Source organism: Hylobates moloch, unplaced genomic scaffold (assembly GCF_009828535.3).
Source record: "Hylobates moloch isolate HMO894 unplaced genomic scaffold, HMol_V3 SCAFFOLD_2543, whole genome shotgun sequence".
NCBI classification, from domain to species: Eukaryota; Metazoa; Chordata; class Mammalia; order Primates; family Hylobatidae; genus Hylobates; species Hylobates moloch.
The window spans coordinates 1-2,648 of NW_026654818.1; the positions used below are offsets into that span (position 1 = coordinate 1).

Consider the following 2,648-nt stretch of genomic DNA (forward strand, 5'->3'; position numbering starts at 1 on the left):
TGTGGCACTCTGATTCTACTCTCAAGGCACTGGACCTGGGCAGATGTGACATATTCAGAGAACTATGATTTTGACTCAAGGGTTGGTAGATTTCCTTTCTCACTCTAATTTCAGTGTCTAAAATCCTCACAACCATGAACAATCTGAGTATTTGACGAGACAGGGCTGAATATTGCGGTTTCTCTCTTAGAAATCATTTGAGGGCATTTGCTTTAAATTGATTGGAAAAACATGGGATAACCGTTTGCACAAACTTGGGACAAATGATATTGGGATAACGATCTACCAGAATAGGGACATTTTACCCTTAGTTTCTGGGACAAAAAACAAGGAATCTCTATCATGACCAGCCTTCAGGCCTCCTGAAATATATCTCTCACAGTGTCCTATTCTTATACTGAGGAGCCTGAGGTCCCTGTGTGAGGATTAGACAGTGGAATGTTATGTGTGTAGGGGAATCAGCTTAATGCGTCTGTCCATGTCTGAATTTATTGCAGAAATTGAAGAGTACCAAGAAGGGGAAGAAGATCAAAACCCACCATGCCCCAGGTAACTTTCAACAATTGTGGTCGCTTAATTCTGTGTTAACACCTGGAGACAAGAGATCCAGGGCAAACCGTGTGTGTGATTTCCTGTTTTCAACAAAGGCTGAATTACTCCTACTGACATTGCTATTGGTTTTCATTGCAGTAGACGTTTAGGTTTCCATTTCTTCCTCCCCTTATCATTTACTAATGTACCATAGGTTGACCATACCTCAGAAGCTGTACCCTTATGGCGACTGCATGGAATTTGAAGCACATTTGATGGAAAACTATTGAGCTCACTCTTCTCATGATCACTGTTTGCTGTGTGTCATGAGGGCACTAACTCAGAGTGTCCTTTTACTCCCTTATCAGTGTGTCACCTGGCCAAGTCACTGAGCTGACTTTCTCTCTCTCTCTCTGTCTCTGTCTCTGTCTCTGTCTGTCTCTCTTTTTCATTGTTTTCTACCTGGCTCTGTTCTATCCCAACATAAAGCAATAATTTTTTTACCTCATTAATGGATCTATCCTTTTCTTTTTTTAACCACTTCCTTATGTTCCCCCTGAAATCTAGTTGGGGCTCTGTGGTGTCTGATTTTCCCTGGCTGCTTCTTTAGTTTTGTCTCCTTTTCCAGGCTCAACGGGGTGCCGATGGAAGCAGAAGAGCCTGAAGTCTTGCAGGACTCAGTGGATAGATTTTATTCAACTCCTTCAACTTACTTTGAACTAGATGCCTCATTCCAGCACTACAGAAGTGATTTTTATTCATTTGAGGAAGAGCACGTCAGCTTGGCCCTTGACGTGGACAATAGGTTTTTTACTTGGACAGTGATGAGGCACCACCTGGTCTCCCAGATGGGAGGCATATTCCCACACTAAGCAGCCCTTACTAAGCTGAGAGATGTCATTGCTGCAGGCAGGACCTAAAGGCACATGTAGGTTTGAATGAAACTGTAGTTCCCTTTGGAAGCCCACACATAGGATGGGAAAGTGGGCATGGCTCTATTCCTATTCTCAGACCATGCCAGTGGCCACCTGTGCTCAGTCTGAAGACATTGGACCCAAGTTAGGTGTGACACGTTCACATGACTATGTAGCACATGCCGGGAGTGATCTGCCAGACATTCTAATTTGAACCAGATATCTCTGGGTAGCTACGGAGTTCCTCAGGGATTTCATTTTGCAGGCATGTCTCTGAGCTTCTAAATCTGCTCAAGGTCAATGTCATCTTTGTGTTTAGCTCATCCAAAAGTGTCACCCTGGTTTCAATGAACCTAACCCCATTCTTTGTATCTTCAGTGTTGGTTTGTTTTAGCTGATCCATCTGTAACACAGGAGGGATCCTTGGCTGAGGATTATATTTCAGAGCCACTGACTGCTCTTGACAATCGTTAACCCACTAGCCTCCTTTGATTAGAGAAGCCATAGTCCTTCAGCCTCCAATTGATATCAATACTTAGGAAGACCACAGCTAGATGGACAAACAGCATCGAGAGGCCTTAGCCCTGCTCCTTTCAATTCCATCCTGTAAAAAACAGGAGTCAGGAGCCGCTGGTAGGGGACAGCATGTCTCCTGGGACTCTGCCGGTGCAGAATATGAACAGTGCCATGTTCTTGCAGAAAACGCTTAGCCTGAGTTTCATAGGAGGTAATCACCAGACAACTGCAGAATGTAGAACACTGAGCAGGACAACTGACCTGTCTCCTTCACACAGTCCACGTCACCACGAATCACACAGCAAAAAGGAGGAGAGATATTTTGGGTTCAAAAAAAGTAAAAAGATAATGTAGCTACATTTCTTTAGTTATTTTGAACCCCAAATATTTCCTCCTCTTTTTGTTGTTGTCATTGATTGTGGTGACATGGACTTGTTTCTAGAGGACAGGTCAGCTGTCTGGCTCAATGGTCTACATTCTGAAGTTGTCTGAAAATGTCTTCATGATGAAATTCAGCCTAAACGTTTTGTCAAGAGCACTGCAGAGTCAATACTGTGAGTTTCCAACCTCAGCCCAAATGTGGGCAGAGAAGGTCTAGTTTGTCCATCAGCATTATCATGCTATCAGGACTGGTTACTTGGTTAAGGAGGGGTCAAAGAGATCTATCCCTTTTAGAGACACCTTACT

General features: G+C 43.6%; 1 protein-coding gene across 1 annotated transcript; it reads left to right on the forward strand.

Moving 5' to 3' along the window:
- Positions 1–43: 43 nt before the first annotated feature.
- LOC131382735 (neuroblastoma breakpoint family member 3-like) lies at positions 44–2,081 on the forward strand. Its single transcript, XM_058435212.1, has 2 exons — positions 44–549; positions 1,160–2,081. Exons 1-2 carry the CDS (start codon positions 467–469, stop codon positions 1,401–1,403), a joined length of 327 nt encoding a protein of 108 aa, XP_058291195.1. The 5' UTR covers positions 44–466; the 3' UTR covers positions 1,404–2,081.
- The last annotated feature ends 567 nt before the right edge of the window (positions 2,082–2,648 follow it).

Coding starts and splice junctions, on each gene's coding strand:
- LOC131382735 (XM_058435212.1), top strand. CDS start 467: ATGCGTCTGTCCATGTCTGAATTTATTGCAGAAATTGAAGAGTACCAA. Junction 550..1,159: donor CAAAACCCACCATGCCCCAG/GTAACTTTCAAC, acceptor CTCCTTTTCCAG/GCTCAACGGGGTGCCGATGG.